This window comes from Balaenoptera musculus, chromosome 6 (genome assembly GCF_009873245.2).
Source record: "Balaenoptera musculus isolate JJ_BM4_2016_0621 chromosome 6, mBalMus1.pri.v3, whole genome shotgun sequence".
Lineage (NCBI taxonomy): Eukaryota > Metazoa > Chordata > Mammalia > Artiodactyla > Balaenopteridae > Balaenoptera > Balaenoptera musculus.
The window spans coordinates 114,401,850-114,415,089 of record NC_045790.1 but is presented as its reverse complement, the minus strand read 5'-3'; the positions used below and the strand labels follow the sequence as shown (position 1 = coordinate 114,415,089).

General features: G+C 62.6%; 2 protein-coding genes across 2 annotated transcripts in view; one reads left to right on the top strand and one right to left on the bottom strand.

The window, feature by feature from the left end:
- The window catches only part of STKLD1 (serine/threonine kinase like domain containing 1), a 21,094-nt gene extending 17,001 nt beyond the window's left edge, over positions 1-4,093 (top strand). The window contains exons 14-19 of the mRNA XM_036854196.1: positions 486-1,068; positions 1,394-1,542; positions 2,092-2,220; positions 2,297-2,425; positions 3,549-3,689; positions 3,893-4,093. Of these exons, the coding sequence (XP_036710091.1) occupies positions 486-1,068; positions 1,394-1,542; positions 2,092-2,220; positions 2,297-2,425; positions 3,549-3,689; positions 3,893-4,062 (1,301 nt within the window). The 3' untranslated portion in view covers positions 4,063-4,093. The remainder of the gene's footprint in view (positions 1-485; positions 1,069-1,393; positions 1,543-2,091; positions 2,221-2,296; positions 2,426-3,548; positions 3,690-3,892) is intronic.
- Positions 4,089-13,240, bottom strand: REXO4 (REX4 homolog, 3'-5' exonuclease). Its single transcript, XM_036855530.1, has 8 exons — positions 12,651-13,240; positions 10,885-11,219; positions 9,304-9,441; positions 8,903-9,096; positions 7,628-7,716; positions 6,527-6,601; positions 5,928-6,002; positions 4,089-5,307 (listed from the first exon to the last, which is right to left on the bottom strand). Exons 1-8 carry the CDS (start codon positions 12,876-12,878, stop codon positions 5,194-5,196), a joined length of 1,248 nt encoding a protein of 415 aa, XP_036711425.1. The 5' UTR covers positions 12,879-13,240; the 3' UTR covers positions 4,089-5,193.

The following is a 13,240-nucleotide window of genomic DNA, read 5'->3' as shown; positions in this document are numbered from 1 at the left end:
GCCTCTGTGGCCCTGGACCAGCTGCTCCCCCTTCTGGCTGATCTCTAGGCATGAAACGAGGAGCTGGTCATAGGGGTCCTGTGGTGTGAGCCCAGGCAGGTGGGATGGGGTCCCAGGCGTGGGCTTCCAGGAGGGCAGCTGAGGAGGGATGGGAGAGGCTGGAGCTGAGAGCCCGAGGGCCTGGCCTCTGATTTTTAAACTGGAAATACTTCACTGCCTTTCTCACTTTAATATTTAGGTTGAATTTCCATGTAATGCTTTACACTGCACGTGATAAACGTCTACTCTGGCACGTGCTCACAGCCCTGGCAGGGCCCCCAGCCCTCCGGTCCTTGGCTCGGTCATGCAATAAGCACTTATGGGGACCTGTGCGGTACCCCAACCTCGGCTTCCTCCCCGGAGACCCCACCCCCAGCCCCGCCTGCTGCCTTCCCACCGTGGCCCCCAGCTCAGGCTTCACCGGCCTCTTCTGTCGGCCTGAGCAGCACTGGGGCAGGACCCGGCGGCCACGGTGCCGAGCGACAGCGCCATCACCCCCGCGCTGCTGAGCGTCCTGCGGAGCCACCCCGAAGAGCAGCAGCTCCTGGTCACGGTCTACGGCCTGCTCACCATCGTCGCCAGCCAGGGTGGGTGCCGCCCTCCCGTGGGCGCAGGGCTCAGGCGGGCGGCGCAGGGCCCGCCCCGAGGGGACAGCTGCTCCGTCCCCAGCTTCCAGGTTCACAGTCACGTGTCCCTCTGTCAACATGCACGGGCACCGGCCAGGCGCCACCATGGGCTTCACGCCGACGTGTTTCAGGTTCCAGCCCTTGCTGCCCCACCGGCCCCGCTCAGCCCCGCTCCACAGAGGCCACCAGCAAGTGGCCGAGGGACGGTGTGGGGAGAGGGTCACCACCGAGGGCTTCACACACGTTCCCCTCCTCCAGCCACTAACCGGGTGGGCATCGCTCTCTCCAAAGGGAAGCTGGGGCCTCACCTGGAGCCCCGCGGCCCCCAGCCCACCCTACACTCACCAGACAATCTACCATATTTCATTGACCCCGCGCCGAGGAGTGAAAAGGGCGGCCATGAGTAGCCATGTTGCGACAGCAGGTGTAAATCAGGACCACCTGGCAAACAGTGTCAGGTCATCACCCCGAGAGAACACAGTCGTGGTCCCATCTTGGAAGGAAAGCTTCAGAGGCTGGTCCCAGCCCAGTAATGGGATGGGAGGTGCTGGAACGGCGGCCCAGGGGATGGACCATATCCTTGTTTCTGCGTCTCATGCGGGGCATGAAACTGGCCAAGTAGGCACCCACTGGTGTGGGATGCATGGGGTTGCAGTGCCCTAGGACCACAGAGAAGGGGGGTGGCCCCCAGGGAGGGCTTCCTCGAGGCAGTGTTCTCCGTGGTCCTGATTCCAAGGCCCACCTACAGGAGCGGCCACAGATGAGCTGCAGAGGGCCGGGCTGTGTGAGCACATCCTGGAGCACCTGGACACCTTCCCCAGGAACAGGGACATCTGCATCAACGGCCTGAGCCTGCTCTGGGCCCTGCTGGTGGATGGTGAGCGGGGCCCGGGGCTGGCCCCCCTCCCTCCGCTGCTCCCTAACCACCCTAGAGCTGGGAGGAGAGGAAGAGAAAGGAGGGAGAGTGGACGGAAGAAGCTGCACCGGCAGGGGCAGGAAGTGCTATCCTGGGGAGGGGTGGGTTCATATTCGGACCCCCTCGTGCCCGGCCCATGGAAGCCTCCAGCTCACACACATCGTGGGATTTCCGCAGTCCCTGGTTTCACAAGTCGGCCTTAGCACTGCACAAACTATCCTGATTTCTGATTCAGAAAGGGGGGGCTCCCAGGCCGTGCCGCTCTCTCTCCAGGCCCCACTTGGCCCTCCAGCACCTGGGAGGTCATTTTCCCTAAGGAAAAAGAGGGCTCCCAACCGTGGAGAGCCCTGCCCACACCCGGCACGCAGGGTTCCCCAAACCTCCCCTTGGGGGCCCTGCCGATTCCTACCCTACAGACTGGCTAGCAGGCTGGGGTTGCCCTCCCCCCCGCCCCCAGCTTCTGCGCCAGCAAGGAGTAGGTGTCCCCTCCTCCACCCCGTCCCGTTCCAGCTGCCATCGTGAACAAGGCCCCCTTGGAGAGAGCCCCGGCCCTCATTGCTGAGGTGCTGGCCACCTACCCCACGGACGCGGAGATGGCTGAGGCCGGCTGTGCGGTCCTGTGGCTGCTGTCCTTGCTGGGTGAGCAGCCTGGGGCCCCGGGGCCGGAGAGGTGGCCCCGGACCCGCGAGACGAGGCACGTGCCGGCCCTCCGCAGGCTGCATAAAGGAGCAGCAGTTGGAAGAGGTGGTGGTGCTTCTCCTGCAGAACATCCGGGTGCGCCAGGACCGGGTCCTGCTGGTGAACCACGCCTACTGGGCGCTGGCCAGCCTCGCGAAGCTGTCTGGTGAGCCTGGGGACGGCCGGGGCTGCCACTAGGAGGCGGAGGCACACTGACTCCCCCAGCAATGCCTGCCGGCAGCCCGCAAACCAAAAGCACGCACACACTCAGAACAGGGAAGGGAAACACCTATAGTCCCATCGCCCAGACGTCGCCACGGAGACTTTCCGTACCCTCACTTCCTACCGTTCTGTGCCACTCTGCGTCGTGACCACCTTCCCTGCCACCCACATGCCTGGCGTGTGCACAGGCTCCCCTCCAGGTGTGGCTCTGAAAACAGCCCGGGAGACAGGGCTCTGAACTCCGCCTCCACGCAGACCCCAGGCTCTGCACCCGACTTGGCACCACGAGCCTTGACGGACACTCGGGGCCTGGGGCCTGGCGGAGGCTGCCGGCCGTGTGGGGCGGTTCGGCCCCTGTGAGGTCCGGCCCCCGCTGGGTGTGCAGGCTGGCAGCTCTCTGCCTGCTACTCGGCCTGAAGCAGGGAGTGGGGTGATATTCACCCCTGGAGAGAACCTCCCGAGCGGGCGGGGTCTCCGGGCCCGCCCCCCCCTCCCGCCGGGATGCCGCCATCAAATGGGGTGGGGCGCTGAAGCCCTGAGAGCAAAAGGCACGTAGCTCAGTGAACAAGGAGTGGAGTCGGCAGAACCCAGCAAGCGCGCGGGACCCCCGAGCCGAGAATCTCGGCTTTGCCGCCTGCCGGCTGTTGCCGGTTAAGTCCACTCCCTGGAGGGTCAGCTTCCCCCTGGGCTCCGGGAGGATTTGACACCTAACGTGACATCACGGTCACTGCTCACACGGGCCCCCAGCCCCCCAGGAGCCAGGCCTAACCCCGCGCTGACGGGCTTCCTCATGGGGCGGGGAGGTGCCCTGGACTGTCCCCAGCACCCTCCCTACGAGCACACTGGCCTTGGGGGCCACCGGGATGGAAAGGGGGGTGCACACGCCACCAGAGGACACCCGCAGACGCAGAGCCAGGAAAGGCCTGACCTTGGCGGTCCCCACGCTGCAGGACAGCGCGGCGTCCCCTGCCAGCTGAGGCTCTTGCCGCCCCAGGTGCCCTGGGCTGTCAACAGCCCCACACGTTCAGTACTACTGTCACCCCATCCACCCCCTCGCCCACGCCCAGAGCTGGCGGCCCTGCAGGTGGTGATGCCCGAGGAGGGCGGCAGCGGCCTCACCCTCATCCAGGAGACGTACCAGCTCCACCAGGATGACCCGGAGGTGGTGGAGAGCATCTGCATGCTGCTGGCCCACCTCGCCTCCTACAGTGAGGACCCCCCGCCCTCGTCACGCCCTCCCTGGAAGCCAGCATTCAAGAGGCGCCCTGCTCGCGGCTATAACCGATGGGGGAGGGGCAGGAACCCTCCGTGCCAGGCACCCTGCTGGCGCGGGTGACGCCCGCTCCCAGCGGTTCATGCTAAGCCTCGGGGGGTGGGGGCCTGGCCTCAGGACCCTCTGCTCTGCCCGCAGAGGAGATCCTGCCGGAGCTGGTGTCCAGCGGCATCCGGCCCCTGGTCGAGGAGATCCACAGGCGCTTCACCTCCAGCCTGGTGAGTGTCAGGGGCCGCCTCAGCCAGCCCTGGGTGGCCCAGAGCCCAGGGGCCGGACGAGCGGTTTGTGTGCAGGCGACTGCCGCGTGAGTGGCTTTAAGAGGCTCTCCCTGTACCGCCCGTGTCCACACTGGGCCGGAGTAAACCCTGGAGGGGAGGAGCAGTGAGACCTCTTCAAAGAGCAAATTAAGTAACAGAAATTACTCGTTATTGGAGTAACGAGACCGTCCATGGAAACAGGTGACCTACTGTTCTCCTTCCAGGAGCTGGTTTCTTACGCACAAAGTGTGCTTCAGAAGCTGGAAGAGGCCTCGCAGCGCAGCTCCGACGGCGGGCAGTAGGCCTGCCCCAGGCAGCCGCCCGGGGAGCTCCGCCTCTCTCTCCTCATGCTGTACCTGCCGGGGCGCCCAGTGCCGCAGGGCGTCTCCTTAGGGGTGGGGGTCAGGGAGAGGTGTCACCCAGGACCAGCAGGGGGACACAGCAGTCCCCTCAGACACTGAGCCTTCACAAGCTCCAGCTCAAGTAAAAACCTGCGTTTACGTCACACAACCTCCTCTGTGGGTTCGGACTTTCTGTACAGCTGGCGGGGGCTCAGTACAGCCCGGCGTGTCACACGCTCCACTCACTGCAACCGGCTGCTCCTGTGCCAGAGAGCCCCCCGCACCCGGGCCCGCCCGTGGTCGGAACGTCCACCCTAGTCGGGGAGGCGCCCACCTCTGCGGAGAACCGTCGTCACCGCGCTGGGCAGCCCGAGCTCCCCTCGCCGGCTGTGGGCCCCGACCCGCAGTTTAAACTTGTGTGCAGGGGGTGAGAAAGGAACCACTGAAAACCCCTCGACGAGGCTGCCACCGGGCTGCCCACAGCCGCGCAGTCCAGGCTCGAGTCCGCGGAGTTCTTTCCTTTCCGTTGGCCAAGGCAACGAGGGAAAGGGGCCTCCTCAGGGGAAGGCGCCGCAGACCTGGGGACAAGTAGGCGCCTCTGGTCCTGGGACCCGGGGAGCCCCCAGGGACAGCCCCTCCTCCCGTCCCACGTGCGGGGATGAGTCTCAGATGCCACAACCAGACGGGAGACGTTCTGCTCAGCAGCGAGCACGCCGCGCGCCCCTGCTGCCGTGATTCTGACACCTTTCCACAGGGTCACTGCTCGGGGGGGCCTCCATCTGTCCGGTGCCTTGGTCACAGCTGCCCGTGAGCGTGGGTGTGGCACAGGACGGGGCTCCTGCTAGGCGGCGTCACCGTGGGCCTTGGAGGCCGGGGGCCGCCTGTCTCGGGCGATGCTCTCCCACTCCTTCTTCACCAGGACGTACAGCCTCATCGCTGCCTGCGCGTCTTGAATCTGGGGGACACGGAGCGCCACCATGACTGTCCCGCCGGGCGACAAGCACGGCCACGTACATGCCAGTCCATCCCACAGTTCCCGAGCCCTGGTATCAGGCGCGGACAAGTGAAGGAGAAAACTGACGAGGGCAGTGGTCCCGCACCACGGCCCTCACCGTGCTTCCGCGCCCCAGCTCACGGGAGGGAGGGACCCAAAGCGAAGGGATAAACGTGCTGCCTCGTGGGTGCTCCAGACACCACAGAACTCGGAAGGAGACGGGGTGGGGGGACGGCAGGCCCTGAGCTTGATGCTGGGGCACAAGAGCCCAGCGGCTGGGCTCTGCGGGCCAGCGGCCTCACGCACAGTCCTAGAGGGCCTGCAATCCAGACTGGGGCCTTTGTCTCTGACTACCGTACACTAGTAGCTTTCTGGTGTGAAGTATTAGTTAAATGTAACCACTTAGAATTTAACCGACACTCTGCAGGCCTGCTGTGCCATGTCATTTATCATGACCAGGAGCCTCCTAAAACAGAAGCCGCCCAAGGCCCACCGTGTTTGTCTTCAGGTGACACTGCACCTCGCGCAGGAGGCCAGGCACAGCCCCCAAGCCCGAGGACTGTCGCCCGGGACACACTCACCGAGCAGTGCTCTGCCTGCTGCACCCGGAGCCCCAGGACTCTCTCCGCAAGCAGCTTCAGAGACGGCCGTCCACTCTGCCAGGGGAGAGGGCAGCGCACAGCCACGCTCAGGTGGGGCCTCTGTAGGCCCTGCCTGGGCAGGGGAGTTGCCCGCTGAGCCCCGACCCAAGTGACCTTCACTGTCCCTCCCACCGAAGTGCCCGCGGCCCTGTGGGCTGGTGACACCCGGTCAGCCCCTAGAGGAGGACCAGGAAAGGACTCTGCCATCTCCGCCTTCCGGCCTCAGGCCGCCCTGCTCATTTCAAGGGCAGCTCTGCCTCTGGAATAGACACGAAGGCGGCTTCTTGCCCGCAGTCGGGGGTCTAATCACAGAGATCAGAGAGTGGAACTCACCTGCCGTCAGCGACACTAACTTTAAAGGTGGCACTTGGCAGAACTCTTTTTCTTCTAAGATTCCTTTTAGTTTTAAAGGTTAAAAGGAAAAACCAGACGAAACCCAACACCTTTCCTCAGTAAGCCGGCCTTCAGGGACCAGAACCGACAATCACGTGAACCGAGAAACCGAGCTACGCTGTACGGAGCCGCGCGGTTCCAAGTACCTTCACTTGGCTCCGGAAAGGTTTGTACTTCTGAGTGTCCCGGATCTTCTTCTTCGGGTGACCGAGAAACAGCGCCTGGAGGAGAAAACAGGACGGGCGTTTTGTTGTTCATCTGCAGCGGCAGATCCCTTCTACCAAACTCCAACACATAACACACGTGCACACACAGATAAAACAAGCACTGACGCGAGCCGGAACTTCTGAGGGAACATCACCACGGGAAAGGTGATGGAAGGACCACGGGCATGAAAGCAGCCTTGAAACCGGGGAAGCTGGAGACTCGTCACCAAGGAGCCAGCAAGCGGCTGGAACGCGAGCCTGCGCAGGTCACCAGGGACGGGGAGGGCGCTAGGAGGGAGCACGAGCTTCCGGGGCCCCTGAGGTGAGAACGTTTATGACAAAACGCGTCTCTGTGGGCAGAGGACTTGTTGGTTTTTAACAGTTCAAGCTTTCCTTTCTTTCTCTTCTTTTTCGGCTGCACTGCGCGGCTTGTGGGATCTTAAGTTCCTGACCAGGGATTGAGCCCAGGCCCTGGCAGTGAAAGCACCAAGTCCTAAACACTAGACCGCCAGGGAATTCCCTCAAAATTTACTTTTAGAAGACATTTAAGACCAACTTTTATGGGTCCCTGAAACACTGGAGGCTGCCAAGCTTCCAGGAAACACCGTTTGAAAAGTTGCAGGCCCAGGGAGGACAGTCTCCCACCCTGCCTGCCCCGAGCTTCTCGTCCCAACAGGTGGGTCAGCTCTGCCCACAGCAGAGACCCTAAGGGGCAGAGGCTGAGCCCCACCCTCTGGGGCACGGGAAGGGGACCCTCCGAGCCTGCCTGCCGCCCGCTGTGCTGGCCGCCATGCGCCGGCCTGGGACACGGGGACTGCCCAGTGGCTCCGGGGATGATCCCCGACAGGAGGGGCTCTGCCCTGGGAGGAGTGGCGGCCCACCGGGCGGGTGAGGGTGGCAGAGGCAGCGCCCGGCTCTGCCTACGAGGGTGTGCAGGGACCCGCTCCCCCAAGCTGACACGGTGGGCGCATCACCCAAGTCACGGAGAAAGCGCGACCGCCTCGGACACCGCGTTACGTAAGAGGCGCCCGGAGCCGGCACCTTCAGGTCGTTGTGCAGCGCGTGTCCGACTAGAATCCGGCCCTTCAGCAGGTCTGCCACCTCCTTCTGGACGACTTCAAATTCTTCTCCTGGAAACAAAACAGAGAAGCGGTTGTTAGTGACGTGTCCATCACTACGGTGCTGAGCGAGAGGCCCCCCCGGCTTAGAGCTGCGAGGACAGGCAGGCGGGCCACTCCGCTCAGGAGGGTGATGCCGAGGCCGAGGGGCCGCCCCGCACCCCGACCGGGGAGGAGCGGGGCGAGCACACTCACGGCCCCCGGCCGGGGTAATGCCGACAGCTGAATCTAACAGTAAGAAACCAGGGCTTGTGTTTGACGTCTTTCCAACCGGAGACAAAAACGAGGCGGGGGTGGCCCTCGCCACAGACGGTGAGAAGCCCGGCTCTAGACCCTGGGCTCCGGAGGCAGCTCTGCTCGCTTTTTCGGAGCGGACCCCTTGGGGCCACCCCCTCCCCTCACGCCCCAAGGGAAGGGCTGCAGCAACTGCGCTTGGGCCCCGTGCCTCTGTCCACCCGCGACCCAAGCAGGACCGGCAGAGCCTGGGTGGAGATGTGGTCGGGCCCTGGGGCTGACGAGCGGCCGGGCCACCTCGGGGGCTGTGCTCCAGGGAACCTGAGAGGTGCGGACAGCAGAGAGGACGCAGCCAGAGGACGACAGAGCCGCCGCCTCAAGCCCCTGCTCCCAGGACCTCCCCAGGCCCCAAATCTGGGGCCCCCGGGGGCCTCTGTGCCCTCCCCCGACAGCCTGTCCGTCGGCAAACCCTACGGGCTCCGCGTCCCGGCTGTGTCCCGAGCTGGGCCACGGCTCGCTGCCTCGCACGGCCACCTCCCTGACCAAGGGCACAGAGGACGGGCTCACGCCCCACCCCCGCGCCCCGCCCCAGCCGATGCCCAGCGCCGAGGCCCCCCCCGGGGGAACCCGCGCCAGACCAGGCCCCTTGCTGCCCACGGCCTCCCCACGGCTTCCGAACCCTCGCGTAGGCCTGGGAGCCCCTCCAGCCTGTCCCGCCTCCCACCCCTTCCCCACCCCACAGCGGCCTCTCTCCGTCCGGGAACACTGTCCTGGTCTTCAGGTCGCGTGGCCAGCAGGCAGGAAGGCCGATGCAAGCGGGCGCGGGAGCCTCTGAGCCCACCCGCCCGGGAGGGAGGAAGGCCGCCGGGCTCTCTCTGCGCCCGCGCCTGCAGCACAAAGGGCCGCAGGGAGACACGGAAGGCGCTCCAGCCGCCCCCGCCGCGTGCCCCGCGGAGGCACCCACCCTGCGCCAGGTCGTCGGGCCGGATCCCGCTGACCGCCGTCCTGTAATCAGTCACCGGCTGGGTTGGCTTCACGTACTTGTCGTAAACACACTTCCCGTACTGGTTCACCAGGGACACGCGGGCCACGATGCTGTCCTCCCCCCTGGGGCCCGTGCCCACCATCTCACAGTCCGCGGCTAAGGCTTTCGTCAGGCTGCAGGGGAACCAAGGCTCCAGTTCAATCCACCCGCGGGACCCAGGAACGGGCACCACCGCTCAGTAACGTGACGAGGACGGGTCTCAGCCGGACGCCGAGAGGCGCCTGCCCAACTCAACGGGAGGAGAGGGAAGTGGGCCCTTCCTGAAGACCCCGCCCCCGCCCCCCAAGGCGGAGCGCGCCCCGCGGCCCTGCCCCGCGTACCCGCCGAAGGCCCGCTCCTTCACCAGCGTGATGCTGCTCTCGCTCTGACCCAGCCGCTTCCTCGCTATCCTGGCTGCCTCCGGGCCGATGGCTGCTTCGATGTCCGCTGGGTCAACGTCGTCAAACCAGATGTCTTCGCTAAAAGGCAGAGGGGAGAACAGGCTGAGCGCGGGCAGGCGAGTGGGGTCTGCTCTTAGGGCAGTCCGGCCCCAAGTGCCTGGCCGCCAGGCCACCGCTCCGGCTATTGTGATCATCTTGGCACTTTCCTTTTTAATTACTCATTAGGAACTTCCCTGGTGGTCCAGTGGGTAAGACTCCGCACTCCCAATGCGGGGGCCTGGGTTCGATCCCTGGTCGGGGAACTAGATCCCACATGCATGCCGCAACTAAGAGTCTGCACGCTGCAACGAAAGATCTCGCGTGCTGCAACCAAGACCGGGCGCAGCCAAAAAATAAATTAAAAAAAAAAATACACTCATTAGCTGAAACTTAGGAACTACAGAGCAACAGAAAGAATATAAAATAGAAATAAGCCCCCCACCTCCACTCAGGTGTACCGGCTGCTAACATTTTCTTCTCAATTACAAAACTAACGGTTCAGTTATGAAACATTTAAGAACCTCACAGAAACACGATGAGTGCAGAACATAGACACAGAGCCCCGCCACCTCGTCCCCGGGCCGAGCCCTGCAGACAGGGACGCCGGGCAGGGACGGATAGCAGTGGCTCGTGACTGTGTCTTTCGGGCTCAGCGTCCCTGTCATCTCTTTAGAGACAGCCTCCTGAGCTCACTGACTGGACGCGCCCCTCTGGCCACCTGCCCCCACAGGCTTCTCCCTCCTTGGATGTACCCCAACCACACTGAGGGAATTACTGAAATAATTTCAGTGCATCGTCTGTCCCCCTCGAGACAGAGGGACCTGTCGTGACTGCTCCGTTTCCAGAGAGCGTGCCTGGCGCAGTGAGTCGCGGCAGGCACTCCAACTGTTCTTTCCTGAAACCTTCAGCGATGGCGTCCTCAATCCCAGGCAACACACAGCCGGACTGACTTACAAACGCGCCACTCCTGGCTGAGCCATTCAGAGGCAGCCACTGACTTCTGGTCCTCCCCGGGTGGGTGACACCACAGGGTTTGCTGAGTAACCACCAGGCACTGGGTCAGCACGCTGCAGCTCACAGACCCACCGCGGGGAAGCACACTGAGGCTGCGGGCACGTCGGGAACTTGCCCCAAGCCACCCAGCTAGCAAGACGCGGGAATCGGTTTCACACGCGGGTCCCTGTGGCTTTGGCGTTCATTCATGCCACAAACCCTTCCTTGGGGCCTCCCACGTGCCAGGCCCTGTTCTGGGCCCCAGAGACACAACAGCTATGAAACAGGCTCTGTCTCCCTCGTGCCCACGTTCCGGGGAGACAAATAGTCAACAAAGACACCGACTGCACCAGGGTAAGGTGACGGAGGGGCCAGCAGGCTCGGCCTCCTTAAGGAGACAGGCCTTAGTCGCTGTGACCTGGCTCTCGGCCAGGACGCTGACCAGGCCGAGCCGGTCATCACAGCCGCGCCAGCCCGGGCGGTACTTACTCGGTGGGCGGGGCCGGAGGCAAGGTGGCGGTCACCTCCTCAGCTTTCCACTTCTTACGTTTGACTTCTCCTCGTTTCGGGGAAATGTCATCATTGGTCCTTTTCTTCGCTCCTTTCTCATTGCGCTGTGCCCGGATCTTCCTGTTCATCAGACATCCTGAGGGCACAGAGCTCCCTGCGGCCTTGGGGTCTGTGTTTTCTGTCCCCATCTCATCTCTCTTTGCTTTATCTGAGATCACTTTCCTGTTTTGTTGGACACTTTGGGGCTGCTTTTTGGAATCCGTCTGAGAGAGAACAAGAGGCTCTTCCGGGGCCTGTGATTTTTGTTTCAGCAACTAATGGAACCCAAGATAAAATATGCAACACATTTTAATTTGGAAAACATGCACAAAGGATTAAGAAAGCTTATACGTGTGTGTGTGTGTGTAAAAGCAACCTGTTTCCACATTTAGAGCTAATTCCGTCACAGCTCAGGCCAACAAGCTGGTGCATGGCAGCCACTTCCTTGATCAGATTTCTTGGTTTGCTACTGCTGTGAGGGTCTCAGGAAGAGAGGGGTGTGTCCAATGAAAAGTGGCTGAAAAAGGGCTGGCAGCCGCACCCCCGCTCTCCTACACGGAGGGCTGAGGTCTCCCAGCCCAACCTCCTCTTGTGTGCAGGTCCCCGGTGTGGCCATTCTCAACACGGTTAAGACCCTGCTACGTGGCAACCAGCTGAGTGATCAGGTGGGTTTCTACTTACCTGTTCCCACAACGTTTAAAGAACAGAAGAATGTACTTTCTTGTATGAGCTGGAGAAAACGCAAGGTTTTTTCCATAATAAATATCCCTCTGCTTCCTTAGTTTTGCTTTACTTACTTGAGAGAAAGAGATAAAGTTACAGCTCAAGAAGTCAGAGAACCCGGGGTTTACCAGAGGGAAAATTTCATCGGCCTGTGGGTCAAGACAGGAGAATGCTTTGGACTCTGCCCTAAGATGCCCGGCTGTGTTAAGAAGCTCAGAAGCTCTTCTGTTCTCGCTCTCACTCTGAGGTTACCTCCGTAACAGATTTCAGGAACTAAGAAGAGACTCTGAAGGTCAGCAGTAGCAAAGAGCACAAACTCGCGCCCCACGGTGTGAATCTGCACCCCAGTCTGCCATCTGCTAGCTAGCTGTGCGACCTTGGGTCAAGTTCCTTAAACTCTCTACCTCACCTAGAAAACAGCGATAACAAGAGCAGCCAACTCCAACGGAACTGGAGAGAACTTATGAGTGAAGCACAGCGAACAGCATTTAGGAGACAGTAACCTGTAATCGGTAAGTAAGTTTGGACCACTGATTTCGAGAGAGACAATAGGTACAACACGGCATTAAGAGCAGGGACTTGGGCGTCTGACTCCTGGTTCTGCTGACCCGGCTGCAAACCTGGACACCTTAGGTAACCTTTCTCGCCCGTTTCCTCGTCTGTAAAATGGAGATGATTAAGGACTCTATCTCAGGGCTGGTTAAATAAGAACACATGTAACTCAGCCGGCAGCGTCTGCACATTTTAAGAGCTCAGTAGCCGGCGGCAGTTGTTGTCAACTCTCACCTATTAAAGGTCCAGGATTTTGCCAGAATCCTTTACATCAAGTCCCTGCCATTCACTGGCCTGCGAGCTCGCTGCCGCCCTCAACAGGCCACCTCTCGGTGAACCGCTCAGTCCACAGCGTTCACGCCAATCTGCGCTCCCTTGGGCCCCACAAGCCCTTCTCCGTTTTTCCATCCGCGGGGCCCCCGCGGCCTTACCTCCTCCTGCAGCGCCTTCCAATTTTGGGAAAAGTCCTCCGGTGCCTTTGGAGGTCGCACCATCACCACGCCGGGGCCGTTTCCCGGCTTTCTGCCTGCTTCTCGCGCTTTGTTCTTCCAGAATCTTTTCTTCCTGTTTTTCTTCCGATTCGGCTTCTTGACGAGCCCGGGCTCAGGCGCGGGGTCGCCCGGGTCGCGCTCGGGGGCCAGCACCCTCGCCTTCGCCATCCCGGCACCGTCCCGGCCCCCGCGCCCATCCACGGCGGCGCCGCGGCCCCGGAGCCGAGCTCTGCCCGCCGAGCACAGGTCCCGCCGGACCCCAATTCGCCGGCAGCGGGGACACCAGCGCCCGGGACCCCGGAAGCCGTCCCACGCGGGTCTCCGCACGTGAGCGCCGATCTCCGGAAGTGCCCTTCTCTCCCCGACCTGCTGGAAACTGGGCCTTCGCCTCTGGTTCCGCACGGCCGGGAGCAGGGCGGGGCTCTTTGGCCCCCAAGGAAAAGGGCTGCCACCCCGGCGAGCGGCGTCCGCGGTCAGCGGCCCAGGATCGGGTTGGCGTAAGCCCGGGATCTCCCCGAGGGCCGGCCTGG